Raw genomic sequence first — 27,755 nt, 5'->3', positions numbered from 1 at the left:
TGACAATCCATGCAGTATCTATGGATTCACTTAAACTTAGTCCTTCCTCACTCCCCATTTCAGATGATAGAAATGCACTAGGTGGGAAAAAATTGTCAGTGTTAATTAAGGCTTCCTATTCTCTTAGGAATTTGCAGATTCCCTTGGAATTCCATTTTTGGAAACCAGTGCTAAGAACGCAACGAATGTAGAACAGTCTTTCATGACGATGGCAGCTGAGATTAAAAAGCGAATGGGTCCTGGAGCAACAGCTGGTGGTGCAGAGAAGTCCAATGTGAAAATTCAGAGCACTCCGGTCAAGCAGTCAGGTGGAGGTTGCTGCTAAAATTTGCCTCCGTCTTTCTCTCACAGCAAAGAATTTGCAATCTGAACCCAAGTGAAAAAACAAAATTGCCTGAATTGTACTGTATGTAGCTGCACTACAACAGATTCTTACCGTCTCCACAAAGGTCAGAGATTGTAAATGGTCAATACTGACTTTTTTTTTATTCCCTTGACTCAAGACAGCTAACTTCATTTTCAGAACTGTTTTAAACCTTTGTGTGCTGGTTTATAAAATAATGTGTGTAATCCTTGTTGCTTTCCTGATACCAGACTGTTTCCCGTGGTTGGTTAGAATATATTTTGTTTTGATGTTTATATTGGCATGTTTAGATGTCAGGTTTAGTCTTCTGAAGATGAAGTTCAGCCATTTTGTATCAAACAGCACAACCAGTGTCTGTCACTTTCCATGCATAAAGTTTAGTGAGATGTTATATGTAAGATCTGATTTGCTAGTTCTTCCTTGTAGAGTTATAAACGGAAAGATTACACTATCTGATTAATAGTTTCTTCATACTCTGCATATAATTTGTGGCTGCAGAATATTGTAATTTGTTGCACACTATGTAACAAAACAACTGAAGATATGTTTAATAAATATTGTACTTATTGGAAGTAATATCAAACTGTATGGTGATAAGTATTGTTTTAATTCTTATGGTTAAAGGGAAATAGAGCCTTGCATTATACTCAAAACAGCCATTTGTGTGTGCAACCAGGGCACTCGTAGACCTATCTTAGAGCAGCATCCAATATGCTTTCCAGATAATATACCCAGTAAATGACCTAGGGAGGCTTCTGTGCTGTATAGGGATTTAACCAAGCCTTAGCGGTTCAGGGAGACTAAATTGTATGGAAAACAAGTTTAGAATGTATGCTATCCAGTCTGTTATCTCTGCTCCTTCTCTGAAACCATCCGAAATGGCTTCATCGATCAACATTTCGTTAATTCTTCTGTGGTAGAGGGGAGGTGGAAAGCAGCACACCTTTCCTAACTGGCCAGTGATCAGACGAATGTGTGTGCTGATATTGTTTCTTCCATGCTCTGAGTCACGTGTCAACTATTTGATCCTCCACAACTGTATAATTTAGGTTGGAGGAGAGTTAAAGCATTAAAGTAGAAAACAGGAAATTTACTATTGATTGCCCTAATTTTAGGAACTATATCCCTAAAAATTAACTGAAAACACAAATGCTAGGTGGGAATGATAAATGAGAAAGATGTATTTATTTCAGTGGAATTTTGCACATGTGAAAATTTTGTTAAATAGGACCTTAAAGATCCTAAGGTTTGCTTTTATGGTGGGAAACAAAAGTCTCGCTAACGATGACATTTTGAGGTGATAGATGTCAGAGATTGTTTCCTTGGGGTTGAAATAGCAGCCAAAACATTTTCTCTACTTAGGCACTTGGGATGTGGCTGTTGGCAACACATTTTATGGTGGGATCTTTAATCCAGTGATAAAATTTAAACTAAAAACAAGCCGAAAATGATAGGTTTCTTTATTTTCACTAAACAGGCAATTGAAATACATGGTACAAAAATAAGTGGTAAGATTATTGTAAAATGAAATGGACAGAATAAATATTCAATTTAATTTTCCATCTATGAGAATTTCACAATAAAATCATAGTTTACTTTGTATTATAGATGTGCTTGTTGGATCTATTCATCCTCGCATAAGGCAACTGAAAAAAAATCCCTCAAGTTACCAATAGTTATTTGGGTGAAGATTTTTTTTTTAATGTTTTGAAGTTTTGGTTTTTCCCTTAATGATGCAGTATAGAGGGGGAAAGGACTCAGAAACTATCTTCTAAAGTAGACGAATGCTACAAATGTTAGCATGATGCTGTGCACTTCAGTTTCATACAGCAAGTTGTTCAAACTGGCAGCTTATTGGTGAGTTAACAAGAAACATTACATGAATTTAAGATATAAGCATATTTACATACTTATGTAGTCTTGAAAAATCTAGTGTTCTTTCCCCCATGGCAGTCAAGACTGGGGCTTACCACAAGATGTTTCAGCATGCTTCACTATTTGCTTTTATGCATATGACAATAAATGCAGTTCAAAAACAAATATATTCCCATTTCTACTCCCATTTTCAAGTACAAACACCTCAAGGTACTATGGGCTTTAACAATTCGCTCATTTAATAAGGGGAATTCCCACTTGTCATTTTAATGTCAGTGGCTGCCATGAATTAGCTTACCTAAGTGGGGTGTTCTAAGCCCGAGTGGTTGCGGTCTCTGGGAAACTCTTGTAGAATGATAGCCATTCTGGCCTGAGCAGGAACTTCCTGTTCTTCTACCGTGGACTGAAGTCTCTAGCATACGTGTTGCCACTGCAGCGTAGTTTACATCATACATTCTTGATGTTCCCGTTTAAGCTCCTAAACAGTTCTGTATTGCCAGCGTTGCCTATTCGTGGAGTTGCAACACGAACCCAGGTCTTACTTGGTGCTACCCCTTCCCTGTGGACTCGAATCTGTTTACTGACAGGGACTGCTAGGAGACGTTACTACAGGTAAACTCGGGCTCTTAAAACTACTGTTCTGTCAGCGTGAGCCACTGCCGTCTGCCCCAACCCAGCCGTGTCCGCTCATGGACGTGCCGCTGGCAGCGTCTTCCTAGGCTGAAACCACTCCAGCTGGAGTTTGAGGGACAGCCTTAAACTTCCTACGGCCCCGCTGCACGTAGACTTAACGCTGTGCTGAGAACCCTTCCGTGGCACAGCTGGGTGCAGAGTACCTTCAGAGTCACACTTTATTTCAAAGGAGATGAACAAAAATATTCTAGGTCATCTCTGAATAAAGTAATACTTCCTCGGGAATCAGGGTACTCTGAAGTGAAATACTGTCCTGTCTGCTGAAGCTGGTAGCTGTTAGGTTGGATGGGAACAGGATGGCGTGGTCAGCGTTCACTTGCTGTAACATTGGCCAACTTTGTTTCCCTACAGTTATCTTCGAGTTTTTTTTTTTTGTTGTTGTTATCATTTTTGTGTGAACTACCAGAAACATGTCTATCAGATACTAGCAAATTCATGAGTTTAAAGCCTCGGGGCTATCCTGTAACACGGAGTAGAAAGGCATGTACCGATTTATAGCCCCGTCCAAGAGAAGTGAAAAAGATCAATTTAAGAGACCATTAGACATACCTGCCTTTTTAAAGCATTTGTAGGTTTTTAAGAATGTTTTACCAATATAATTATTCACTCTGGAGGTGTTTTGTCCTGTCTTTTTAAATCTCACTGTGGAACCAAAATTAACATGGAGCTAGCAGAGTCATGATATAGTTTAATTCTGATCGTGCCCTTGCTCATTGGTAAATCCTACCATAGCAGCAGGCACTTGAAATACAGTGCATTTTATATAGTTTACTTCTGTAGTGAGTCTTTAAATAGTATTAGAATTTAACAGCTGCTTTCCCAGTGGCAATAAAGTCAGAGATTTTAAACCAGAAAAGTCACAGTAATAGGACTTTAGGTTCATATGGAGGTTAGATGACATAGTGTTATGATTATGTGGCCCCAGAACTAAAGTCCTTTTAAGTCTTTTAAAGAAGGTAAGTTGCCATTATTAAATATTTTGTTCTGAGGGAAGGTCAAAGGTCTCATTATTATATGAGAATAATCGTTCTAATGTCACCGTTAGGTTCAAGATGACTTGTTCATTTTTCATTATAAACATGAGATCTTCCTTTAAGAACTCTCCTCAAGTGAGAATCTGGAAGCAGTTTGAAAAAAAAGATCTTTAAGTGCTTATCTCACATATATTTCAGTGTGAAGAATCCTTTCCTGACATCTTCACCCGCTGTAATACTAGAAATACGTGGGGGGAAAATGTGCTTTCCTGCTTCCATCTTCATTCATGGCACAAGAGAAATTTTTAAAGGTTTTTTTTTTTTTTTTGCAGACTCCACAGCAACAGCTGATCGTTCTGCGTTAGAAAGCTACAGAACTAATGCTTTAAATGATTGATCCACGGATTTTTTTCCCATCAAGGTACAGGTCACTCTCAAGCAGTGAAGAATTTCCCCTTTTTCTTTCACTTCTGGCAGCCTTAGTTTCCGTAGTTAACCAGGCTGTGTGGTCCTATTGGTGCCCTTCTCTTCCCTGATCTTGAGCCACTCTTCCAAGGGAGAGTAGGAATGGAGCGATGCGTCCTCTGGGAGGTACCCCGGAGGTGTGGGGGATCAGGCCATGGTCCTGTAGAAGCTCAGTGGCAGTTCCCTAAGTCTTGGACACATTTCCGTTTAGGCAGGCAGATGGTGCCCCACTAAGCCCTGAAGAAACCTTAAAGGGTGTCTTAACAGCCCAGAATAAATTTGTTCAGAACTTTCTATTAATTTGGAGATTTAAAGTCTCCTCTAAAATCTTCAAGAGGGATTTATAAACCTAAGCTTAATTTTATAAAAAAGACCCAAGTGCCTGGCCAGTGACTCATTTTTCCCAGCCTCTTGGGTCTTCCGGTATGCCTGAGAATACCAAGTATCTGGTGCCTTCTATCACGTGAACCTTCTTCAAATGATCTCAGCACGTGGACTATTTCAGGAGCCCTGTTCTTTTTAATTGGATACAGGGGAATGAAAGATCTGTAAGCCTTATTAGCCTCATTTTATCAAAAACTGCAAAACTACATGCTTTTGTAGAGAAGCACCAAAAGGAAACCTCAGTTTGGAAGGATTCATCTTAAACAGTAACTCAGTAGCCCTTACTTCAGGGAGAGAAAGGCATTTTTAAAGCTAGTACATTAGAGTTCAGTTTCCCCTTCACTTCAGTGTTAAATGGTTCTTACAAGGGCTTCCTGGAAGTTTCCCACCAGCCAGGTTTTAGTCGACAGATTACATCTCTGCTTGAGAAGATGCCTGAAAGAGAAGGGGACACACTTTTTACAGGTGGGATGCTGCAGAGGAAGAAGTGACAACAGCAATCACTTGTATTCATTTTAGACCTGAAATGACCATTGCTCAAATCCCGGAGGCAAGTACAGGGATTCCCTCCTCTTGACATACCTTGATTTTATCCTTCATCCCCTCTTGGCTACAGTAAATTGTCACCTAGGAAGTCTGTAAATTAAGCGCCGCATTCTGGTTGTGGGAGAGGAAGTTTCAGAGAAGGTATGGTCCAGTTGTGGGAACGCGAGGAAAGTGGCACAGTGGCGATCCCACACTGGGCACCAAACCCCTCTGGCTCTTAGCTCCTCTTCCTGATTTTCCCAAAGATCAAAAGGAGGTTGTACTGTTAGGTCTCTAGGGCGTGTGGCCCTCCGTCTCCCCCCGGCCCTGTCTGCCAGGCAGTGTGCTGAGACCACTGCTAGGAGGGAGGGACGGGCACCTGGTGCTGGGGCTGCTGGGGATGGGGCGCCGCAAGAGCCTACAGAGCACGCGGCCTGATGGGCCGTACTGGAGGCCGACGCCGGCTGACTGGCTTAGGGACAGAGCTTTGCCCCTGTTGTCTGTAAGGGATGGGGGTGAAGGGATGGCCACAGAAGTGTGAGCGTGGGGCACCCTGGTCCCAGGCAGGCTGCAGGCAGGGGTGAAGTCAAGTCCTGGGAAGCACCGCCCAACCTCCCTCCAGTGATAAGGGCCTTCTAGCTTCTCTTTTGTTTCGAAAGCCCTTGGTTCAGCAAGCGTCTAGGAACTAGCCAGCTCTCGGAGCAGGAGCTGCGTGCCCTACGCCAGCACCGGGGCCCCTGGCCAGAACTCGGGGTGCCTACTCACCAGGCTTAGCCCTCTCACATCTGGGCTCCCACGTGCTGCTGGCGAGTCGTCAGGCATGAGGGTGCAGCCAGCCAGCATGTCCAGAGAGGCTAGGATGGCGTCGTACAGGCGGTCTGCGTGGCCCTCCAGCTCACTGGGCTGCTTCGAGATTCTCCCGAGGACATCCTTCAGCACTGACAAGTGAGGTGCAGAGCAGTTAGGCCAAAAACCAAAACCAAAATACAACGTGTAAGTAACTGTCTTTTCTAAAGAATCCCCAAGGGGTGTAGCATTTTACACAAAATAGGAACGTGGCGATAGTTTCAGGATGTTCAGGCTCTTTAACAGTGACTCCAGGGACTGCTGTTGCCGAGGATCTGTTCCCTCCTGATTAGGGCCAAGAGAAGAATTTCACGAGCTCCTCTTTGGATTTACCTGGTTCACACAAAGGCACACAAGCGTGACTCGGGTATGCTCTGGCTTTCGGAGTCCCGCCGCAGGGCACGCCCAGATCCTGAGGAGCAGGCTCCCCAGAATGGCAGGCCAAAGCCAAGATGGGGACGCTGGCTCTGGCTGTCAGGGGCTAACAGCTCCCGCGGGGGGTGGGGTGGGGTGGGGCATCTGGGGCTCGGCCTGCATACGGGTCACCTGGGAATGTGAACCCTTCTCTGGGTCCTCAATAAGCAGACTTCAAAAGAAAATCCTCTGAAAGCAGGCGGATGAGCTTAGTGAGGTGCAGATTCCCCCGCCCCCTGATGGGCCAAGTGCTCCCCCGAGGAAGGGATGGGCCACGTTTGGAGTGCACCACACATATCAGGCTCGTTCTCTCGGAAACCTTATTTCCTTTGTTAAACACAAAGGCTGCCTTGGCTTCCTGAGCCTTTATCAGCCGCGCTCTCTCGCTCTCCAGCTTCCTGCTGCGGCCGCAACATCTGCCAGCAGCGGAAGGGAAAGGGGAAGCCGCCCCTCTGCAGCGGATGCGGGCGGCGGGTGGCAGGGTGGGACCGGGCCGGGAGGGGACCTCAGCCCTCGGGGAGCTACTGCCCTGGGCCGCTGCCAGGCTGCGCCCCGCCCTCCTGTGTGTTCGTCAGTGGGATTCGGGGGACCTTTCTTTTCTTTCTGAACTTTTACTGTACTATGTTAGAATATTCGGTTGGGGCCAAGTAAACAGAAAGCTGGGCCTGAGAATGAAATCTTTCGCATTCAGACTTCCTTCCATGGTGTAGCTGACTCCATACACACAGGAGCCTGGTTCGGCTTCACGCCCACAGGTTCCAGTGGCGTGGGTCCCAGAGAGGACTGGGCACGTGTGCGCTGAAGCAGTGAAAAGGCCAGTGCTGTCCATGGGGAGGCCTCCGGCAGAGGCTGAGAGATATTTTTTGGGGGGGAATAAATGTGCTGCTTGTCCCTACGGTTCTGCTTGTGGCTGACGAGGAAAGCCGGCTGCAAAGCTGCGTAGGGGTGTGCGCGCCCTGGAGAGCGCTGAAGGCTCATGCCTCTAGCTGGGGAAGCCCTGTGACGGTCACGGGGAACACCCATCTTCACGTGACACTCAAGTTCCCGGTCAGTCCAGCAGGGGATGGGGGGGCAAGGGGCCCATCTCTGAAAATCACAGGAACCTCATATGTCTCACATTATGAGACCAGGGCAAAGGGGGACGTTCTTACTCCAGATTAAGCACTGAGAAGTATTACTGGGTTGGTTTTTAAACGAAGGTTCAAGAGCCTCCTAAGAGGCCCATTGTTACAAGTGGCCCCAGGGCAGTTTCCTGGCCTGGAGCTCCTTCCCTTCCAGCTCAGGCCCCGCACCTGCAGCAGGGGAGGCAGCAGCGAGGCAGCAGCGTAGAGGGCTGGGGTCCAAGGCCAGTTCACAGCTCTGAGGTGGGGGTGATAACATCATCTCACAGGACTCTGATTAAATGGGAGGAGACCTGATGTTAACCGTGTCAGCACGGTGTCTGGTGCACGGCGTTCAGTGTAACGCTCATGGTGTTACAAGTAGCAGAGGAGCCTGACATACTGAATTTCTGGCCCAATAAAACCGAAAAAATACTAGTGCAAGAACTGAAACAAAGGCCTCCTGCAGGCAAGGGATTGCCAAGGGTTCCCACAATCCACCCTGGGTAATTGCTGCCCTGCCACAGCCCTTCGGAGGCTCCCTGTCCCTCTGCCTGTCCCCAGTTCTCAACCCACTTTTCTCCCTAGGGGCTATGTGGCAAGTCTGGAGGTATTCTGGGTTGTCACAACTGGAGAGGAGGAGGCGGGGGTGACTGGTACCTAACGGGTGAAGGCCAGGGATGTTGTTAAATGTCCTGCAGCGTGAAGCACAGCCCTCCTCACAACCACCGTGCGGCCCAGAAAGAGGACACTGCCGGTGTGAGAAACTCTAGCAGCTCCCTAACACGCTCCCCCACTTCTGGTGGGGACAGGCTACCTCAGTGCCTCTCCAGCAGGAGGGTCCCGCCCAGCTTTGCTCCCGTGGGTTCTTTCCAGCACGAGCCCCAGCTCACTCCAGAACTGAGGCCTCACACAGATGGGATGTCACAGCTCTTGCGTGCTTAGACTCACAGGAAATCAGGGGCCGCTCGGGACCGCCAGTTCTTGCTCTAACCGAGCTCATCCTCCACTGCCCGTGTGCCCCAGCAAGGGCAGGGCCACCTGCAACTTGCACCCTGCGGGCCTGGTGTGCTCCTAGTCTGTGATTTTACATTTTCCTAAACCGGGAGCCTGCAAAACGAACTCAAGCCAGTCCTCTCATCGGTGCGCAGCTTTTTGAGTCTGTGCCCTTACAACCGAGCGCTCTCCAACACCGAACCACAGATGACAAGAGAGGGGTCCGGCCTGTGCTGGGGAAGGAAGGGAGCCCCTGAGGGCCCCCTGGATGAAAACCAGCATTCCCACGCAGGTCCCTACGAGGGAAAAGAGGGCGGCCCTTGCATGCCCGGCTCGCCGCATGGCTGGGGGACAGGGATGCCATGAGGCCTGGCAGGCAGTGGGGACCTACGGCAGCAGTGCAGACGCAGTGCAGACGGAGGCGCTCCTGCACTACTGGATCCTTACCGGGGACCCCGTGACCCCTGGACCTACTGCTGGGAGGGAGGGAGGGAGCTCTGGCTCAAGTCTCACCTGGGGTGTTCTCCAACAGGCACTGAAGAAGAATCTCCCCTTTCTGCACAACGCTCTCCGTCAGGGACTGGTGTTCATCTAGATCTTTCTTAAATTGCTTAAAGCATGTGAGAAGAGAGAAAAGAAAGAAAAAGCTTCGTTACTATTGTTTTGTAAAACTTACTCAAAATGATCCTTCGTAGGGGTAGCTTGACTCCCCTCTCACCTGGAAGACAAACCCCCCCAACCTTCAGAATTCCTGAAGTAAACAGGACATTAGTCTAACTTCACCTTGAGTCCAAAGTAAATCCAGACTCAGTCCTTTTTTTTCTGTTTACAGTTGGACAAAACAAAGAGTTTCCTTTTCCCTAGCAGAGCCTGGTTGGTGAACAGCTTGGGGGTCGGGGTTTCTTTCTGTCATTTCTCTCAGGGTTTTCTTTAAGCTCACAAGGCTAAGGGATTCCCCAAACACGGGGCCTTCTATGCCAATGGGCCTGGTAAGAGCCGCCAGAGGTGCCTTCACCCACCACCCTCCGTGTTTGCTCCTGCAGACCTGGGGCCTCGGGAGGAAGCAGGGAAGCTGCAAGTCTCCCAAGTAGCCGGTTTGTTTCCCCTCCGTGGGTACCTGGGAACCCTGTCGTCCTCTCTGATGTCCCTTTAGCCACTAAGATGTGTAAAGTCAAGTCCACAATGAGCTTTAGGCACAGAACCTGGTGGTTCACATTCTGGAGTCAGAATTTTACTCTTGGATTATACTCTCTTCCTGTCTTTAGTTTTCCTTTGCTCTAATACCTGTACTTATTATTTTATTCTTTGGTATCTTCTGTAGTTTATATGCTGCCATAAGCCCACTGTGTTAAGCCAAAGCATAGGAGACCGTCATGATCAACAATATGTGTGCACACACCTGCTTGCCTGAGGTATCTGAGCAGGGGTCAAGGGGCCCCCACATACACAGAGACGTGCACCATTCCGTGTGGGGAAGGGCCTGGCCTGACTGTGGTTCCGCCACGCGACACGGCTGTGCGGGTAACACGGGGGCTAGTGTTCACTGACTTGTGAGGGTAACTCCCAGCTCACCAAGCAAGGAAGCTGCTCTGGCTAACCTTCCAGTTGAGGCCGAGGAGAGAGTGTGGGGATAAAAGGGAGGGAGAGACTTCTATTTGGCAGCTGCTGTGACAGGGATGGGCCTGAGGCACTCTGCAGAGACCACCTGGTAGTCAGAGGGCAACTTCCAGGCATTTCCTCTCTCCAGGTGGTACTGCCCAGGGCCCAAGGGGCGCATCTTGCTCAGCCCAGCACACGCACTGGGGAGCTGCCACAGAAGGCCCCGTCAAGCCCAACCCCCTTCTCCTTCCTCAAGCATGCTCTGGGCCAGGAACCCAGGGCAGCCTCTCTGCACATGCAGGAAATGGCGCTCCCACTGAGGTGGGACAGCTGACCCATCAGGCGAGGAGCTGGCTCTAAGTTGGAAAACAAAGGACCTCTCTCCTGCCAGGGTGTGGTGGGAGCTGGGGGGCTGCTGCTCTGGTGGAGGCACATGGAAATCATATCCTCCTCCCAAGGCACCTGATTCGGGTGTAGACATTCAAAGAACTGCCTTAGAAGATCCCTTCTAGACTAGCATCAGCCTCAGACCACATACACTGCCTCTGCTCCTTCAGAAAAGGCTAGAAATGCTTGGCCAACCAGACACGCTAGAGGCCTGAGGGTAGCTCAGTCGAGGTTATGGTTAGACTTAGGGAAACGATAATTTATCATCCAACTCACAACACTTCTGGGAATGAAGGGGGATCTATTGATCACTATTTCTGAGCATCAGGCACAAACTATCACTCCAAATACACCTGATCTGAAGTCAAATTAACCAGAACCCACAATTAAAGAGATTTAAAAATAAAACCTTAATGAAAAAGAGGCAAAAAAAAAAAAAGAAAAAAAAGAAAACCCAACAAAAACAAACCCCCCCCCCCAACCCCAAACAAACACACTTGAGAAGCAAATTCTAGTCAGTACTGGCCAACAGAACGTTCTGTGATGATGGAAGTGTCCCATGGACACTGTTCACTATGGTGGCCGCGAGCAAACGAGATGCTGGGACACCTGGAATGGAGCCAGCGCAACTGGAAAATATGAATCTTTGACTGACTTTAAATAGTTGTATGTGACTAGTGACTCGTAACGAGCCAGTTCTACACTTAACCCCGGGGACACTGCAATCACCCGTAAGCATACTTGATTGAGGATCTACTTTCTCCAAACTCTGCTTGGTCTGGGAAATAACTCCCACATTTTACAGTTTCTCACCATTAGAAACTTGAGGAAGGCGTCTGATTAGATTTCAGGGCAAGCAGTCACTGCGCCGTAACATACCGAGAATCAGTTATTTGAGCTTTTACACTGTAATCAAGTACTTAGCACTGGCAGGTGCACGGCCAGAAGCCAGGACCGCGAATTACCCGGTAAAGCTGCAGAGAAGACTTGAGACCTGTAAGACTGGACTTGGGTGGGATCAGGTGGTCGGTAACGTCCGCCACGTTACGCAGCCAGCGGATCAGCTCCTCCAGCTGACAGCAGAAGGTCTGTGCAGACAAAGCAGAGAACGCGCGGTATTACTGACCAAACTGCTGCTGGCGTTTCCAAGGCCAGGGGTTCCGGGAGACAGACTGCGCCCCCTTCCCCGAGTGCCTCTCCCTGTCCCTGGCCTGTCCCCGCTCCATGACCCCTTCGGTCTCCCTCAGCCTCTGTGCACCGACAACGACAGGCTGAGAAAAGCCCAGGACACACGCGCCTACCCCGGAACTTGACTCGGGTGAGCACCACCGCTAACTTTCTAACTGTCCCAGAGGGAAAACATAAAATAAATGACTAGAATGGTGACTAACTTGAACCTATGGCAGGAAACAAGTGAATTAAAGCCGCGTATCCCAGCTTTGCACTTGCCTTGCAGTATTTCAGCCGTTATCCCCAAAGAGGCCCACGCTAACATCCGTCCTCCTGCTCCACACGACACACAAGATCACAGGCCCTCGGAGGCCGGGAGACGTCTGCACGGTGGGCTCATGGGTCTCCCGCACCCGGCCTGCTGCCGTGGGTGTGCAGGGCTGTGCCTCCCAGGACACCAGGCCGTGTGCGGACTCCCCGTGTGCAGAGACCCACGCTCCCGAGTGGCCTGTGTCAGGGACGATGCAAAGCCCTCAACGTGAAATACTTCACATAACCCACACCACATCCCGAAGAGGGAGGCTCCACGTTTTACTGGTGAGCAAACTCAAAAGATTGAGCTGAAATTCCAAATATGGCAGAGCCACGATTCGAATTCAGATCCGCCTGATGTGGCCAACGCCAGTGCACGGAGCATTCATTCCCCTCCAGACAGGCACGCATCTATAGGTGTGGTGGCCAGGATGGCCAGGACACTGGGCACCCCCGACTCCTGCTCCGTGCTCCACCACTTGGTCAGCCGGAGCTCCCAGCAGGCCTACGGGCTGGAGCACCACTTCCCTCTGCCCAGCATTTCCTACGGGCTCGTGAGCACGGACGTTCTTCGTGCAACACACCTCCTACCCCTCAGGGTCAAGAGCCCTAGGAAGCAGCGCAGTGGCGGTTAGACTCCGGCTGCAGCCCGAGGTGGGCAGTCAGCTAACCCCTCGCTGCCTGGCCTCCGTATCTTAAGGGAGAGCGCTGAAAAGCAAGGGGAGGGCACGGCACAGCGCAGAGCGCAGAGCCAGTGCTCAGGGTTACCGCGAGCGGAGACGCACGTGGAGGCAAAGGCCCCGAGCCCAGTTTACCTTCACGCACTGCACGAGTGATTCTCTTCCCTGCTCTCCCCTCCCGGGAGGCTGCCCCGCGGTGTCTGGGTCCCACACGGCCGGCAAGGAGGAGCGCGCTCTCAGTGGCCCGCAGGAGCCCCCCAGGGCCCGGCTGCCCCCCAGACCACCTTCCCTGGCCGAGCCCCTTGTGCAGATGAAGGAGCGCAGCAAACGGTGGTCGGGGCCCCCGGGGCCCCCGGGCGCTCTGCGGGCAGCCCCAGGCAGAAGCCGGCCACGACCCGCATCCGACGGGAGGGAGGCCGGCCCATCACTGTCCGACGCGTCCAGGGAGGTGCGCCCTTCAGCAGCCCCGGTGGGCAGGGTCACCGACGGGGGGACAGAGCCTCGATGGGAGACTAAACTAGAAACCTGCGTCAGCCGAGTGGGCAGGGCAAGATACTCATCGTCGCTTTCTAGCTCCTCTTCGGGTTTCCATCCGGACTCCGCGTGGGCAGGCGGCCAGACCCCCGGGCCAGCCCCCTTCTCTCTCTCCGTCCAGGGCAAGGGCCAGCCTCTGTCCCACGTCCTCAGCTCACGCTGCCTGCCCACAGGGAGCCAGTCCTTCACAGCCCTCAGGGCTGGCTCTCCACTCTCCCAAGGAGCATCCCTACTGCCCGGGGCTCTGGGGGTGGACGCGAGCAGGTTACAAGAGGCCGACCCCACGTGGCTCTGCTTCTGCGGTGTTCCAGAGGGCCGCCGTGTGAGGCTCTGCTCTCTGAGCCTAGAGAAGGGCAGAGCGGAGGCCTCTGCGGATGGGCAATTCTGGGAGCCATTAGTGGGTGACTTCAGGGTACTTGCCGGGGAGACAGAAAAGCTATCAAGGTCTACACCTGAGTCCTGCAGGAGAGGGTCGGCCAGTGTGTGGCTGTCCAGGTGCTTTGGGAGTTGAGGCCCGGGCCTGAGTGGGTAAGTGTAGTCCAGCAGATCTTCATACTCTTTATTTGGGTTCCAGAGCGGGGAGTGGCGGTCGGGGGAAGGAGGCAGGGAGTCTGGCAGCACACAGGCCCAGTACTCGGCCTGGAAGGAGAGGCGCCTCCTGCCCAGCCCAGGAGCATCCACCCCAGACGACGCAGGCTGTGGTGGCCACTGGAGCCGTGGCCCCTGCCCCGCCACGTTGGAGGCCGAGTGGCGGCCGACCAGCTCCAGGGAGGACGAGACCTTGGCAGCGGAGCAACGTGGAGGTCCAGCCTCTTCCCGGTGACCCTGGAGACTGCTGCCTGGGGAGGAGGCTCGGCTCCCCAGCGGCCTCCACTGTGGCAGGCAAGGGACACCTGGGCTGTGGGGCTGCTGGCTGAGGTCCGGCGCCCGCGGCCACTCCACAGGGGATGGCTCATCCTCGCTGTGGGCATCGTATCCTGAGTGAAGGCCTGCAGCTCTGGCAACGCTCGGAGTCTGAGGTAGTTCCTCTGAGGCAGAAAGCCTCGTCTCCTCCACCTGCAATGATGAGACAGAAGACAAAGCTCTGAGGTTAAAACAGCAAACCAAACTTCCCTCCTAGAGGACAACTCTGGATTCTCCTTGGGGCCCGGGTGATAGTCAGGAGAGCCCCGGCGACGAGAGTCGACCATCCGGTGCGGGAACCAGACGGTGTGCGGCCGGGCGGCCAGCACGAAGCACAGCACGCTCCCGGGGGGCAGACCGTGTCCCCACACCCCTCCCATCTTCCCGCAGGCGGGCAGTGGGCACACCACCTACCCTCAGAGAAGCCAGCCCTGCCTTGGGACGCAGCCACACCAGGCAGCCAGGTGACCCCCCAAGCCCCACCCACTTGGCTCACACCTGTTAGCAATGAACAAAGTGAGCCCCTCAACTCAGCTTCTTTATTCTGAGTTTTCATTCTGCTCCATAAAGAACCTGCCCCCTGGGAGGCAGGACAACAGTGGTTAAGGCTGTATACTTTGGAACCAGACAGACTTGATGCCAACCCAACTGCTACCTTCCAGATGGACGACTCTGGGCCTCACTTCCCTCACCTGTAAAATGGGAATGGTAACGGTACCACTTCCTCAGGACATGAGGATCAAAGCAACTCGCGTGTGAAAAGCCCAGGGTAGGAGCTCAACCAACACTAGGTACCACAATTAACAAGCCCATTCAACAGCCTATTTCTAGGTTTACTTACTTGCTCCCTGCCTCGCTAAACCTCGGACTCACAGGTGCCCGGGCTCCCGAGCACCCCTGACTCCCAGGCAGACGGGCTCAGCCTCGTTCTCTCCCAGTCACGCTCACAGGAGAGAACGGCATGGGAGGAGCATGCTGCAGCCAAGGCCCCAGTGACGGCAAAGACATCAAAGCCATGCCCGTGGCAGGCCAAGCAGAACACAACAGGATGTCAGAGCTGGCAGGGACAGATCATCCAGATCACCTTCCCAATTATACGGAGGGCCTGAAAGATCTGGTGATATGCCTGGGGTCATAGAGTGAAGCAGGACTCATTGGGCCATGAGACTTGACCAGGCAAAGCTTCCAGGCAGTCAGGGAGGCCCAAGAAATTCTTCTTCCCCAGGGACAGTGCCCCCCAGCACGGGGGCTCCACGGCTCTGCCAGGTGCCCTGGGTCCCAAGGGATATAGGCTAAGAGCTCAAAGGAACCCCCTGGCCTGGACCCTTAGGGGCCCCCTGAAGAGCTCAGATCACCAAGTCAGAAACAGGACACGGCTCCCCTATCACAGCTCCCCCAGCCTGGCCCCCTGGGCAACAGGTCGTGGCCACAGCATCCCCAGTCTTCAGAAGGTCACCAGTCATGCTCTTGAGGAACAAGAGATGCTGTGGACAGAGTCCCCTCGCTGGCCCCAAGGCCCAACTCTCCAGGTGAGCCTGTAAAACAGAAATCATCACACCCAGACTCCCCCGATGGCCCAGCTTGTACAGGAACTGGGAAAGCAGGTAAGACAGCAAGAAAACGCGAGTACACACTCCCAAAGGCCCACACTAGTTAAAGCTACAGTCCCATTTGCCTTGTTACCTACCTGGCTTCCCACAGAGTGCAAAAGGTCTCTAGTGCCAGTGCCAGCCGGAGGAAGCAGGCAACCAAGAGCAAGCTTAGATATACCAGCTACTGGCTCCCTGCTGGTGCTGCTGGCCTGTGGCTGGTAGGCTCCGGAGGGGCTGGAGCCAGCTCCATCACCGCAGGCAGGGGCACACAGTCCCTCCGCTCCCCACACAGGGGAGGCAGCCCCGCCCGCAGCTTCCAGGCATGGTGGCTGCTCCTGCTCCCCGCTCACAAGGCCCGGGGTGTCCACCTCCTGCTCCCTGCAGCTCCACTGCCCATAGGACGGGGTCTTTGTGTCTGCGGACGCCTCCACCTCTGCCTTTTCTTCTCCCAAAGCCATGGAGATGTCCCTAAGTCAGGGTTCCCCTGAAGCCTTCAGCTCTCTATAAAATGGGAAAGGAAAAGAAAAAGTTATAACCTCTGCATCTGTGTCCAAGAAACCTTGCTTTTTCATGATTAAGACAGACATTTGCACAGTGAAGGAAACCAGCAACAAAAAGAAAAAGTAGCCTACTGAATGGGAGAAGATACTGCAAATCATGCATCCAACAAGGGTTTAATATCCAAATATATAAAGAACTCATGCAACTCAACGCCAAAAACATAATCTCATTTTTTAAAAATGGGCAGACGACCTGAACAGACATCAGGTGGGCCAACAGACACATGAAAAGATGCTCAACATCACTCATCACCAGGGAATGCAAAATCAAAACCACAATGAGATATCCTCTCACACCTGTCAGAATGGCTAAAATCAAGAAGACAGAAAATAAGTGTTGGTCACGAGGTAAAGAAAAGGGAACCCCTTGTGCAGTGTTTGTAAGTTACTATAACTGGTACAGCCACTGTGGGACACAGTATGGAGGGTCCTCAAAAAACTACAACGAGGGCACCTGGGTGGCTCCGTTGGTTAAGGGTCCGCCTTCGGCTCAGGTCATGATCCCAGGGTCAGGGGATGGAGTCCCACAGGGGGCTCCCTGCTCAGTGGGGGGCCAGCTTCTCCTTCTGCCCCTCCCCCCGCTTGTGATCTCTCATTCTCTTTCAATAAATAAAATCTTAAACGAAAAGAAGAATATGGAAACAAGGAATGAAATCGTGCCACTCATGACAACATGGCTGGACCTAGAGGGCATCATGCTAAGAAAGTCAGAGAAAGACAAATACCACACGTTTTCATTTATATGTGGAGTTTAAAAATCAAAACAAAGACCGACAAAAAGAAACAGACTCATAGAGAACAAAGGAGTGGTTGCCAGAGGGGAGGGAGGTGGGAGGATGAGAGGTGAAGGGGAGTAAGAGATACCAACTTCCGTTACCAAGGAAGTCATGGGGATGTGCCTGCCAGGTAAGCAAGCCCAGCATGGGGAATAAATACCATCTATAATACTGTGATGGCACTGCATGGGGACAACTGGTGACTCCACTTACCCACCTGTCATGGTGAGCACTGTGGGATATATACGATTGTTGAACCACTATGTTGTACGTATGAAACTAATATGTCAACTATATTTTAAAAAAAAAGGGACAACCTCTTTTCTTTTTTTTTTTTTTTTGGTCAAAAAAAGAAAGAACAAATGGTGTCTGCTTCCTCCGAGAACACAGGTCCGGCTCTTCCTTGGCTCCAGAGCCCTCCGAAGAGGACACAGTGGCAGACCCTTTTGTCCTCTGCTTCCATAGGGCCAGGACCGGCCGTGGTGCCCAGGCAGCAAGTGCAGGTCCGGGTCAAGGCCAGGCTTCCAGCGCGCTGGCCAGGGCCCGGGGCTCGAAAGCACCACAGAAGGGTCCCCGCACAGCTTCCGTGCAGTGTTCTCACGGCAGGCGGCTCCGGCCCGGCGGTGACGGCGCTGTTCTAGGGGGCAGCTCAGGCCTTGGCTGAGCCCACGGGGTCCCACGGTGCCCCCTGTGCCTGGGGGGGCAGCAGGGTCCTCCCAAGCACGGAAACCCTGCCGCGGCTGTAGGCAGGGGCTGCTTCCCATTGGGAGGACGGCCAGGGAGCAGAGAGGGCGCGGTGGCCACTCTCCCCCAGCAGCCTGGTTACAAGCATCCCGCACCTGAAGCTGTGCAAATGCAGGTGGGCAATGGTGGCACGGGCTGCATGGCAGGTGTGCAAGGTGTGCACGTGACAGGGAGATGGGCCGCGGACCGGGTGGGCGGGCAGGGGAGAAGCAGGGCAAGCCCCAGGGAGGGAAGAAGGGACAGTGAGGGAGCGGGCCCCGAAAATACAACCGTTCCTTTAAGAGCCTCAGGAATAGCAGGGACCCCACTCCCTCAGCCTAAGGGTCCAGGGGACAACTGGACAACTGCTGCTGGGCACCCTGCGGGGTGGGGCTGGGCCGGAAAATGGGCAGGAGGGGAACGAGGCCACCTGCAACACACCGGGCCGACCTCCAAGCCAGAACTTGGACAAAAATACCCTCGCTTCCTCCGAAGCCAGGAGCTAATGTGACAGCAGGAGGTGCTGGGAGCAAAGGGGAAGCAGCTCACCCCACTCGACCCTGGGAAGCAACTGGGTGGGCACCACCACCCCGAAGGCAGCCACACCACAGAAGGGTCCCCTCTGTCCGCCTGGGCACACGAGGCTCTGGGCCTGTTCCAAGGCCACCCCAGAGAAGGGCACACACACTTCACACGTACTCACGTCTCACAACCACTGCCGGGGGCAGAAGAACAATTTTTTTGCAGAGTAATAGGTGGGTGAAATAGGAAATGCGCCGCAGATCTAAGTCTCCAGTCCTCACTCAAACAAGTACACACGCAGGTGTGGTAATAACACCGACCTTACATTACGACAGTGCCTGGTGCCCAGGGTACACAGAGCGTCAGCAGGTGCCATCAGTGTCATGGGGGGCACAGAATCAGTGTGACGAGTCACCTTACAAACAACAAAGGAACCCAACAGGGGGAGCAAAAGCAGCCAGCATTTCACAGGACAAAGAATATTTACTATTAGAGACTCCCATAAAAACAGGCGAACGGTCCCATCATTCTGTGTGTGTCTCTCGCCTCTTGATGCACACGCAAACACAAAGTCTCTCGCATCCTTCTCCCTCTTTACATAAAAGCAGCACACTGTACAGGACATCTTACTCAGAATGTTTTCTTTCTTCTTCTTTTTTTAAAGTATCTTGGAGACCTTTCCTCAGCAATACACAAAAAGGGAGCTTCCCTTCCTTCACACCCCTGCCCAGCTCTGTACTCCACCCTCTGGTTTATTTCACTGGTCCCTTAGGGGTGGATCCTGGGGTTATTTCCAATCTTTCCTTACAAGCCATGCAGCAAGGAACAACAAAGCACCTAGCGGAACCAACAAGTGCACACAGCCCTTGTGTGCATGCTGGCACGTGCACAGCACCAACATTCACAAGTGCAACTGCTGAGGTGAAGGCCTGCACATACTCTGGCATATATTGTCAGGTGGTCCTCTAAGGGGTGGCACTGATTTACAACCCCCCCCCTCCAGCCGTATGTGAGAGTGAGTTTCCCACCGGAGGCAGGTCCCCCATCTCCCTTCACAGAGGGACAAACCAAGGCTGAGAGAGATGCAAATTCAGGACTGTAGGACTCCTGAACCCAAGCTATTTATGAACCACCAAGGGAAGTTACAAAGCAGATGAGCACATGGAGGAGAGGGAAGAGGTGACAGGACAGAGAGATGAGCCACCAAGTCCTGCTGAGACAGGTTTTCACGGAGCCCCAGCCTCACCTTGTGGCTGCTTAGAAAGCTACACGTGGGGATCCCTGGGTGGTGCAGTGGTTTGGCGCCTGCCTTTGGCCCAGGGCGCGATCCTGAAGACCTGGGATCGAATCCCACGTCGGGCTCCCGGTGCATGGAGCCTGCTTCTCCCTCTGCCTGTGTCTCTGCCTCTCTCTCTCTCTATCTGTGACTATCATAAATAAATTTAAAAAAAAATTTATAAAAAAAAAAAATAAAAGAAAGCTACACGTGAAGATCATCGCTGAGCCCATCAGCTGGAAAAGTATAACCTGCAGCCCCCAATTTCTACTTCTTGCTCCATTCCTAGAAATTCTCTCAGTGGCCAGAATCAGGCTGATGGGTGGCTAATTCTCCTTTTGCCTGCTTTCCTGTTCCACTAAGGAGTGTGGTCTTGTGACTGGGGCAGGAGTAAGATGATGCTACGGCAAGAAAAGGGTACAAACAAATGATCTGTCTTTATTTTGATGATGTAGTTTTTATGCCTTGTCTGGACTCTTTCTTAGGAAAGAAGGATCCATTTATCCTGGGGGTGAGGAGTGGTGAGCTAGAATTATAAGCTATTCAGGAGACACCTCCAGGTAATTTTCAAGTGTGCAGACAAACCCGAACTAGGTTAACACTGTCACCAGAGGCCCTTCTGCAACCAGGTAAGATGGTCTGAAATAATGATTTTCATGGAAACGGTGCCTCGAAAAAGGCAGGTTTATTTTCTCAGTATGGATAAACAGTCTCCGCATAATCTTACTTATTAATCTGCCTGGCAAATCGTGCCCCCTCCAACCACACAAATTATGAGAAGACAGATACATGGGAAAGAAAAGAATTAAAAGCGGTCCCCGAGAGCTAATTCACGGCGTATATAAGACACTATGCAATACAAACGGAGAAATCGGCTGGGATAGAAATAATCAGGGAAAACTCCTTGTAGTAATGACTGTTGAAGGCAAAGGCATTTTTAAAACATCACCATGAAGTGGCCTAGCAAATGCACAAATTTCAGACTTCAGGGTTCCATCCTGCCTGCACGGGCCAGGTGGGCATCTCCATGAAGGCCCAGCCCTCATTTCCATAGGTTTCTATTTTACACAGCATTCCTTCTACCCTCCTGGGGTGAGGGTAGACGTGGGGATTCTGCGTGGACACTTCTGAGGAGCAGCAGCTTACTCCTTTTCAAATGGACTGCCCTGGATGATGACAGGACTTGTGGTACAGGACCAGCACTGTCCCCCGAGGCAATGGCTTCACAGAGCCTGTAACTTTACGTAGGGCCTTCCTGCTCGGAAATCATGTATTTTCCAGCGCTCCTATAGACCAGTGGCCCAGGGAGGGGCCGAGGCCTCAGCCAGCCTCCTCCCTAACGGGAGCACCACACGGCTGTAATGAGTCTCAGAGCACAGACAACAAACGGCGAACTGAACCCGCTATCTGGGCAAGGTCTACACACACCACAACTGGCCAAACCAAGAGACAGGCCGCATAAACTTCAGGGTATTCTAGTGACCACCCGCACTTTGCTATTAAAATTCTCCACGAGTCCCCGGCAGAGGCCACATGACCACCAGACGTATATAATTAGGAGTGACGTAGGCCTGGCATGCACTTGCCTTGCAGTAAAAATATGCTCACACGTCACGTATGTGGCAACGCCAACTCTGTAAGCCTGGACACCTGACCCTTCTTGGGATCTGCGGCGCCACCCTCGTGCAGTCCTGTCACAGCTGCCAGGGCTTCCTCCCACCCGCTCCTATCCAGGAGGGGAAGGAGGACCACGAATTAGGAGAGAGGACACTCGTGTCTCTCTCTCTTAACTAAACCATTCTGATAAAGGAAATGATAACCAGGGAGCAAGCCTCTTTTGATCAGAAAAAGGACCATCTCTCCCCGCCCCCTCCCTGTAAAGGACTATCTCCAGGATACCTTAAATCACGACCTCCCTTTGAAATAATCTGATCTACAACCACTTTGCCAGGGAAGCTGTGTTCGGGCAAGGCCCATCTCTGTACCTGGTGCACACAGCCAGCCACCTGCACTGGCTACACAGGCCGTGTATCACTTGAGAGAGCAAGTCCCACCAGTTCAGGCCTCAAACTCCTGTGTTTTCACAGGGGGCCACTGGCATAAGTGCTGAACGCTGTGCACACACAGTGGCAGAGGCTGACCACAGAACCAGACAAAGAGGCTCTTAGTACAAGAGCTCTTTCTCTAAAAACAGGAAACTGCCCACAAGGAAAGGGGAGGAAGCAGGGTAGGACCCAACATTGTCAGGTTGCTGGCAAGTTTCTGGGGGAACTAGATTTATGGGAAAGAAGCTTAAAGGCAGAAGCCCATGATGTGGGGAGGTAGCATGAGAGGGAGTACATACATATGTGGGGGAGGCCAACAAAAGGGGCAGTCACAAGTGGCCAGGGCCTGCCTCAGAGCAGCACGGGTGCCAGGAACGTTGTGGCTAGAGGTCTGAGACCAGCCGACAGCCAAGAGCAATCATCATTCCACCTGCTGCCTCCCTGGCTGTTCAGCAGACTTCAGCCCCCAGGTCCGACAGTCTTCCACACTAGCCCCATCTTGTGTCCACCTCCTCTGAAGGTCAAAGCCAAGTAAAAAGAGGCTCAGAGCTATGGAGGGCAGACAGGTTTCCCAGAGGTGGGTAATGGGCCACTGCCATCCCCAGAGTGCTCAGGCACCAGCAGCCTCTTTCCTTTTGCTCTCAGAGCAACTTCCCTGTGTTTTGCTTAGTCAGAGGGAATCCTCCAGTGCCCAAGAAGGAGCCCCTGGCTCCCTCTAAATCAATATGGTGGGAAAGCTGTAGCCAGACTGTTCCTCTTACTTCCTCCTTCGCTCACTCACGGGCTGGCGAGTGACTGGAACCACCAGACAGCCTTTCGGCAAGGCCAGCCAGCTAACTTATCCGCAGGTCTTCAGAAGGCCTTTCAACAGACGTAACTCCCACATCTACAAGGGGCTTGGCTGAGCTTCCAGCCCCCTGTCCACTCAACTGCAAACTCTCTGGCCTCCTTAGCAGATGGTCCCCATCCAACTATGAGGACGCTGAGGACTCAACATGTTAATAACTATACCCTCTGTTCCCACCAAAGACGAAGGCAGAGAAACAGCTTTCCTGTAACAAACATCTCTCCTACCGTCTTTGCAAGCTGGCCCTGAACCACACTGCAGTTCCACAAGCCACTACTTGTACTGTACTGTGTATTTTCTGTGAGGCAGTCAAGTTACATGTATGAAGACTGATAAAAAATCTTACTGACAGGAATGTTGCTCACTGTACCAAAGGATGCTCTTTTTGGAGAAAGCACTGGAGAATTCTCTTGTCTTGGTAACAAAAACAAGTACTTCACTGAATAGCCCGTTTGTTTTTACTATCAGGCCACACAGGTATTGGCAAAACTGAGAAAATTTTCCTCTTTGCTTTGACTACTAGAAAGCTCAGCACCAAATCTGCAATCCTACCCAAGCAAAAAAAAGCTTAGGACAGAAAGGCACTCACCTTGTATACTAATCTTATCCTTGATTTCCTCTTTTCTTTCAACCTATCTGCCTCAATTCTATTTAAAATCTTGGGAAGATTTTTACTTGGGAAGTAGCTTGGAATGATTTTTCATATCACTTTTTGGAACAAAATATAAGAATTATTTAAAAATAGAATAACATGGGACACCCGGGTGGCCCAGTGGTTGAGCGTCTCTCTTTGCCTCAGGGCGTGATCCTGGAGTCCTGGGATGGAGTCCCACATCAAGCTCCCTGCATGAAGCCTGCTTCTCCCTCTGCCTGTGTCTCTGCCCCCCTCTCTCTCTGTGTGTGTCTCCATGAATAAATAGGGTCTTTGAAAAAAAAATAGAAAAAAAATCATAATCTAAGACTTTATCCCCAAACCATAAGAAAACAAAACCTGTTTTTAGCAATATTTCTAAAAACCAAGTGTAGTACTAATGTTAGTACTTTCCTATTCAAAATGTGGTCTGCAGACCAGCAGCATCAGCATCTCAGAGCCTGTTGGGAATGTAGATTCGCAGTCCCCACCAGTCTTGAAATCATAATTTGCATTTGAACAGGATTTCCAAGTGATTGGTAATGTTTCAGAATTATCAGGTTAGTCAGTAAGCTTGTTTCAACACGTTGGAAAGAACTACTATAATGGCTTTACAACCATTCACTGAGTTTTCTTTTTAAAGATTTTTATTTATTTATTCATGACAGAGAGAGAGAGAGAGAGGCAGAGACACAGGCAGAAGGAGAAGCAGACTCCATGCAGGGAGCCCGACGTGGGACTCGACCCCGGGGTCTCCAGGATTGTACACCGGGCCAAAGGCGAGGCCAAACCGCTGGGCCACTGGGGCTGCCCTAAGATTTTTATCTTAAAAAAGTAATCCCTACAGCCAAAAGGGGGCTCCAACTTACAAGATCAAGAGTTGCATGCTCTGCAGAGTGAGCCAGTGAGGCACTGAGCCAGTGAGGCACTCCGCTCAGGGACTATCCTATGCCAGGGCACACTTGAGAAGGAAATTTATGGTCCTTGTCATTGAAGTCTTTGCAACAGGACATGAGAAAAAGTTCACACCTTATAGCAGGTTTTTAATAGCTAATTATAGTATGTCACATCTGGAAAGAAGTCCCCAGAAAGAACCACATTCTCTAGAAAGGATTCACGATTCATTATGGCTACATTAAAAACAGAGTCAGAGCCCAGGATTCTCCTGTGATAGTTACAAGTGAAAAGGAGAAGGTATTTATTTTGGAGACTCCAAACAATTTAAGAAAAACTGACATGTCAAGGGGATGGACAGCTGGAAGGAAATGCACAACCTAGCCTGCTTCCTGCCTGCAGAAAGTGAGGCAATGTCCCCATGGGTTCTGTTCTATCTGCCACCTCTAGGTCTGGCCAACAGGTCTAAAGCCAACAAGATGACGTCTTCCACTTTTCACAATGTTTGTGAATAACTTCAAAGACAGGAGACGGTTTCTTCATGAGAACAGAATTACATTATAAGGAGAAAAGCCACTCTGAGTCCATCTCCACGAGCTCTGCCTCTCTGGGCCAATCACCCTAAAAATTTCTGTTTTACTCCTCTGCTCTTCTAGGACCATTCTGAATATCAAGACCACATTAAGAGTATGTCAACTACTACTGTAATATGGTGGTGAGACTCTAAATGAATAACAGATAATCTATGGAATACTTTTACTGTGGGGGGAGGGGTGGAATTATGAAAGGTTTAAGGACTTAAGATAGAGCAACAGAAAAGGACTAAAAGGCAGAGACCCAGAAGGGTCAAATACTATACAGACACTTAATATTAGTAAACTGATTCAAGTATCTATTTATTTTTATCCTAACAAACACTAACAGTACCTGAACATTTTCTTTGGCCTGTGAACTATGCTAAGCACTATTTATCAGTATCTTATTTAATCCTCAGAACCCATGGAGTAAGTCCTACTAAAACTCCTATTTTACAGATAAGGACATCAAGGCACAGAGAAGTTAAATGACTTATCCAGAGTTAGTAAAATGGCAGATAAAACCTGATTTAACTGAAGAGAGCCGAAAGGCAACTGCTTCCCTAACCTGTAAAGATAATTGGTCCTGGGCAGCTTGGGTAGCTCAGCAGTTTAGCGCCGCCTTCACCCCAGGGTGTGATCCTGGAGACCCAGGATCCAGTCCCACTTTGGGCTCCCTGTGTGGAGCCTGCTTCTCCCTCTGCCTGTGTCTCTGCCTACCTCTCTCTCTGTCTAATGAATAACTAAAATCTTAAAAAAAAAAAAAAAAAAAAAAATTGGTCCTGAGGATCCCTGGGTGGCTCAGCAGTTTAGTACCTGCCTTTGGCCGGTTTGATGCTGGAAACCCGAGATCGAATCCTGGGTCAGGTCCCCGGCAGGGAGCCTGCTTCTCCCTCAGCCGGTGTCTCTGCCTCCCCCTACCCCGTGTGTCTATCATAAATAAATAAATGAAATCTTTAAAAAAATAAATAAATAAATGGTCCAACAAATTAAAGGAATGAAAATTTTTGTTTTGTCAACTTTTGGCTACACCTCTGGGGGTTTTTTGTTGTTGTTTTCTTTTGTCTTCAATCACCCAGGCACCGTGCTAGGAGCTGGAGAAACCACGATGTGTAAAAAAAAACAAAAAAACAAAAAACAAAAAACGGGGAGGCAGCAGAAGGCAGCCTGAGGGAAGAAGTGATTAATTAGCTGTGGGATGGGGAGGAGCTTTTAAAAGTTCTTCGGAAGAGGTGAAAACGGAGTTCTTTGCTTTTTTCAGTACCAAGTGGCCTAGAATCCATCCAGGTGAAGGAGAAAACGAGGATGTGAAGCGGTGACTTCAACTTTTCTTTAACCAAACCCGAGGCAGACTGACCTAGCACATTTCGTCCTGCATCCTAACAACATCCTTCTCACCCTGGGGGGTACTTATGAATACCACCCCTCTCTATGCAGGCCCCACTCCCCCCACCCATCCCCGAGCTCCCCGTGAGGTCCAACGTGCTGGGAGGCGGGGAGGGCTGGCCTGGCAAGGTTTCCGCTCACTTGTCTGACCAATAAACACACCCAACCCAACCCAATAATCATAAAGGACCTGAGCACGTGCATGCGCCCCCAGGCTGCTGAGGACAGTTCTGGTGATGCCCGTTGGAAAGGGTGGCGAAAACGGAGTTCTTTGCTCTTTTCAGTACCAAGTGGCCTAGAATCGATCCAGGTGAAGGAGAAAACGAGGATGAGAAGTGGTGACCTCAACTTTTTTTTTTTTTTTTTTTTTAACCAAACCCGAGGCAGACTGACCTAGGGCATTTCGTCCTGCATCCTAACACCGTCCTTCCCACCCCAGAGCTAGGAGCTGTTGCAGGTACTTAGGAACAGCACCCGTCCTGCGCAGGCCCCACCCCCACCCCCCACCCCTCCCCGAGCTCCCCGCGAGGTCCAACGTGCTCGGGGGCCCTGGCAAGGTTTCCGCTCACTTGTCTGCCCAACAACACACCGAACCCAATAATCATAAAGGGCGTGAGCATGTGCATGAGGACAATTCTGGTGAGGACCGTTGGAAAGGGTGACCCTTAAAAAAAAAAAAGAAAAGAAAAAAAGAAAAAGCACATTTTCTGTCTGTCGTCGGCAGCTGCCGCGCTCGGGGCACCAGGGAAGCATCCGTCGTCTCCATCGTTGCTCCCGCGGGAACGACCCCGAGCGGCTGAGAGACGACCTCCGCGCGAGCCGCCGCCCCGCCCCGGGCCCCGGGTCCCGCCGGGCGCGCAGGGCTCACGGGGCTCACGGGGCTCACGGGGCGCGCGGCCCCCGCCGTCCCGCCCGCAAGGCTGAGGCGGCGGCACGAGGCGCCGGGTCCCCACAGGCCCTTCCCGGCGGCGGACGCGGCGACGCGGGGCCCGGTGCGGCCTCACAGCCCCTGAGGCGCGGCGGGGCCGCGGGGGCCGGGCCGCGCGGGGGAAGGCGTTGGAGCCCCGGCCCCGGCCCCGCGCGCGGGCAGCCACCTACCTCGCCTCGAGCGCTTCGGGGCCCGCGGCGGGCCTGCGGCGACGGCGGGCGGACGCGGCGGCCCGGACGCGGGGTCCCAAGCGGAGACCGCGGCCCTCACGCCCGAGCCCGCGGCGTCCGGGGCGGGACCGCGCGCCGGCCACGCCCCCGCGGCCCGCCCCTCCTCCGCGGGGAGCGGCGCGGCCAATCGCAGCCCGGAGCCTGCGGGATCCACCAATAGACGCCCGGTTCCCCCGAGCAGAGCCCGCCCTCGCGCCGTCCTGGCCAATAGGAGGCCGCGTCTTCTTCGGCCGGGCTTCTCCGCTCGCCTGCACGGCTCCGCTGCTGCAGGCCGGGGAGCGGGGTCCTGCGGGCACGTGGCCCCGCGGGGCGCTTTCCCCGGGGTGCGGGATGCAGGTCGCGGCCTCAGTCGTGCGTGCATCCCTGCGTTCATTTGGCGCGGGGCATGCGGCGGTGTTGGAGGAGCGGTCCCACGGTCTGTGACTGTGCGCGGACATGTGACCGAGGCCCGAACAGGTGCCTCTTCTCCTCCCCCGCCCCCCGCCCCGGGTAACAAGCGCAAGAGGGGAAGGGCTCCAGCCCGAGGGGTTGGGGGCGACTCCAGGGGTG

The 27,755-nt window shown here is 51.6% G+C and overlaps 2 protein-coding genes across 5 annotated transcripts in view; one reads left to right on the top strand and one right to left on the bottom strand.

Moving 5' to 3' along the window:
* The window catches only part of RAB1A (RAB1A, member RAS oncogene family), a 28,057-nt gene extending 26,086 nt beyond the window's left edge, over positions 1 to 1,971 (top strand). Inside the window, exon 6 of the mRNA XM_025469501.3 lies at positions 128 to 1,971. Within this exon, the coding sequence (XP_025325286.1) occupies positions 128 to 325 (198 nt within the window). The 3' untranslated portion in view covers positions 326 to 1,971. The remainder of the gene's footprint in view (positions 1 to 127) is intronic.
* Positions 1,809 to 27,289, bottom strand: CEP68 (centrosomal protein 68). 4 transcript variants are annotated; one of them, XM_049115588.1, is made up of 8 exons: positions 27,147 to 27,289; positions 19,641 to 19,821; positions 15,909 to 16,314; positions 12,920 to 14,374; positions 11,588 to 11,710; positions 9,150 to 9,246; positions 6,046 to 6,218; positions 1,809 to 5,190 (listed from the first exon to the last, which is right to left on the bottom strand). In XM_049115588.1, exons 3-8 carry the CDS (start codon positions 16,269 to 16,271, stop codon positions 5,167 to 5,169), a joined length of 2,235 nt encoding a protein of 744 aa, XP_048971545.1. In that variant the 5' UTR covers positions 16,272 to 16,314; positions 19,641 to 19,821; positions 27,147 to 27,289; the 3' UTR covers positions 1,809 to 5,166. The 4 variants fall into 4 exon arrangements, 3 of the variants coding, with proteins under 3 accessions (XP_048971545.1, XP_025325255.1, XP_035577597.1); XM_025469470.3 differs by lacking the exon at positions 19,641 to 19,821; XM_035721704.2 differs by lacking the exons at positions 19,641 to 19,821; positions 27,147 to 27,289 and adding an exon at positions 26,239 to 26,423.
* Positions 27,290 to 27,755: the final 466 nt, after the last annotated feature.

Source organism: Canis lupus, chromosome 10, assembly GCF_003254725.2.
Source record: "Canis lupus dingo isolate Sandy chromosome 10, ASM325472v2, whole genome shotgun sequence".
Lineage (NCBI taxonomy): Eukaryota > Metazoa > Chordata > Mammalia > Carnivora > Canidae > Canis > Canis lupus.
The sequence above is the reverse complement of the archived record's forward strand: the minus strand, read 5'-3'. Positions and strand labels throughout refer to the sequence as shown.

Coding starts and splice junctions, on each gene's coding strand:
- CEP68 (XM_049115588.1), bottom strand. CDS start 16,271: ATGGCTTTGGGAGAAGAAAAGGCAGAGGTGGAGGCGTCCGCAGACACA. Junction 14,375..15,908: donor TGCACTCTGTGGGAAGCCAG/GTAGGTAACAAG, acceptor TCATCATTGCAG/GTGGAGGAGACGAGGCTTTC. Junction 5,191..6,045: donor ATGTGAGAGGGCTAAGCCTG/GTGAGTAGGCAC, acceptor CTTCTCTTTCAG/GCATCTTCTCAAGCAGAGAT.